Here is a 2,125-nt window from a genome sequence, read left to right as displayed (position 1 = left end):
GGAAATGTATATTAATGGCTTTCGTATGATAGAAACATTTAGTGGATACTTTGTTATTACATTTGAAATGTTTTGAATTTTCTGAGCATCAGCCATTATCATAGTATGTGACTATAAAAATGTCTTCCAAAGCAAATAGGATGAATTAGGTTTGGAAGCGATATCACAGCAAAATAGATAAATAAATAAAAATCAATGAATTGAGATGTGAAGGGCTTCGGTTGTAATTTAAATTTACACTAAGAAGGCCTTTTGTGCTTGTTGTCTAATTCAGAACATAATTATTATTAATCTTCTTAGGAACAAAATGAGCACAAACTATATCACATAAACAAACTGTCAAGACTTTTTACTCATTTTGATAGCTAGAATATCATTTTCTTCCCTTAAAGGTGTGTTTTCTTTTAATGGCCAGGCTCTGTGTGCCGCTGTCGTGAAGTCAGATGTTCTGGAAACGATGGCTTTGCTGTTCAGTGGAGCGGATGTGATGTGCGCCACTGGAGACCCCGTGCACAGCACCCCCTACCTGCTGGCCAAGAAGGCGGGTCAGAGTCTGCAGATGGAATTTCTCTTTCACAACAAGTTCTCAGGTTTGTCTCTCTGTCTGCAGTAACCTGGCGCTTCTGATCTCTCCCTTAACGTAGTGAAGCATAAATCTGTTTATTTCTCAAATAAGAAAAACCTGTCAGAAAGAAGAAAATGTAATTACCAAAAAAAGATGGAGGATGCATAAGCCTGCTTTTGTATCGTTTTGAGAAAAAAGTTTAGGAAATAAATCTTTTCTATTTCTTTAATCTTATAAGTGGAAGATTAAAATAGTTAATCCCACATAATCATTTCCACCAAAATTAAATCCGATTTTCATATATGAATAATAAACACGACTTAAGTGCTTATTGGCAAATTTTATGCAAAGCATAATAAAACAAATATCTCTCTGTATTTGTTCTGTGGTAAATTTAAAGTAGTTTTTCCTCTAGCTCAAAACTCATGTACATATTCTTAAACAAAGGGAAAGTTGTCCAGATTTTAAATTTCAAGTGTTGTATATTTTAAATTTTTCTAGATTTTCCTCAGCATGACCTTCATTCTGAGGGTGGATTAACTCAAGAGTCTCCACAGACCACCTTCCTCTGTGAGTTTTTGTATCAGGCTCCTGCTGCTGCTTCCAAACTCTCTTCAGAGAAAAAACTGCTCGAAGGTATCTTTTCTGCTTCATATAGATTTTGTTATCTGAGAAAACCTTATTCCATTATCAGAACAATTAGGTTTAAATTTTGATTTTTTTCCCTGAAAATGTTTGATTCGATCTTGCAGTTGAGAGATACCGTTTTGAGTGTTTGTAAATGCTTCCAGGCGCTGGCGTGATTCATGTACAGCAGCAGGGGTTTACCTCTGAGTTGCAATGCTGAGTGAATTCTCACTAGCATTCTCTGATGTCTACCTTCGGGCTAAGTGATGGTGTTACAGTTTTTAAGGATTATTGAAAAAAAAAAAGCACAACTCAGTCCCTTCCCTTAGGGATGGACACCCCAACTGGAGAGATAGTACAGATAAATGTGCAAGTGCAGAACAAGCTGGCCGGTGTTGTGGACATACTCGCAGTACTAAGTGGTGTCACGTCGTTCAGTTTCTCCTGATGAGGGGGGTGTGTATTTAAGTAAAGTAAAACTTAAGCTTGGTGTCACAGAAGTGGATGGGAATCACTTTGATTTAACATCAGGTCTGGAGAACTCTCTGAGGTGAGTCATGATGGACATTCCTCCATTCTCCCATTTCTCCATCCAACTCTGTGTCCACTTGTGCTGGGCCCTGGGAGTGTAGAAATAAGTAAGATCTAAGCCTCATGCTCACGTTACGTGCAGTGGTCTCCGAGGTTTTTGTCACAGGGACTAGCTTCGTGGAAGACAATTTTTCCATGGACTTGAGAGGAGGGGTTCGGATGGTTTGAGGGTGGTTCAAGCACATTGCATTTACTGTGTACTTTATTTATATTATTACACTATAATATATAATGAAATATTCATACAACTCACTATTATGCAGAATCAGTGGAAGCCCTGAGCTTGATTTCCTGCAACAAGGTGGTCCCATCTAGGGGTGACAGGAGACAGTGACATCTGAA

General features: G+C 38.2%; 1 protein-coding gene across 1 annotated transcript; it reads left to right on the top strand.

Annotated features, from left to right (window-relative positions):
- Positions 1–428: 428 nt before the first annotated feature.
- On the top strand, positions 429–1,201 carry LOC111722923 (arf-GAP with Rho-GAP domain, ANK repeat and PH domain-containing protein 2-like; the record flags this gene model as incomplete). Its single annotated transcript, XM_023509180.1, has 2 exons — positions 429–590; positions 1,067–1,201. Coding segments are annotated over exons 1-2 (268 nt in total), but the record flags the coding sequence as incomplete, so codon positions are not given.
- Positions 1,202–2,125: the final 924 nt, after the last annotated feature.

Source organism: Otolemur garnettii, unplaced genomic scaffold (assembly GCF_000181295.1).
Source record: "Otolemur garnettii isolate 467f Iridium unplaced genomic scaffold, OtoGar3 scaffold02678, whole genome shotgun sequence".
NCBI classification, from domain to species: domain Eukaryota; kingdom Metazoa; phylum Chordata; class Mammalia; order Primates; family Galagidae; genus Otolemur; species Otolemur garnettii.
Note: the sequence above shows the minus strand (reverse complement) of the source record. Positions and strands in the feature narration are given on the sequence as shown.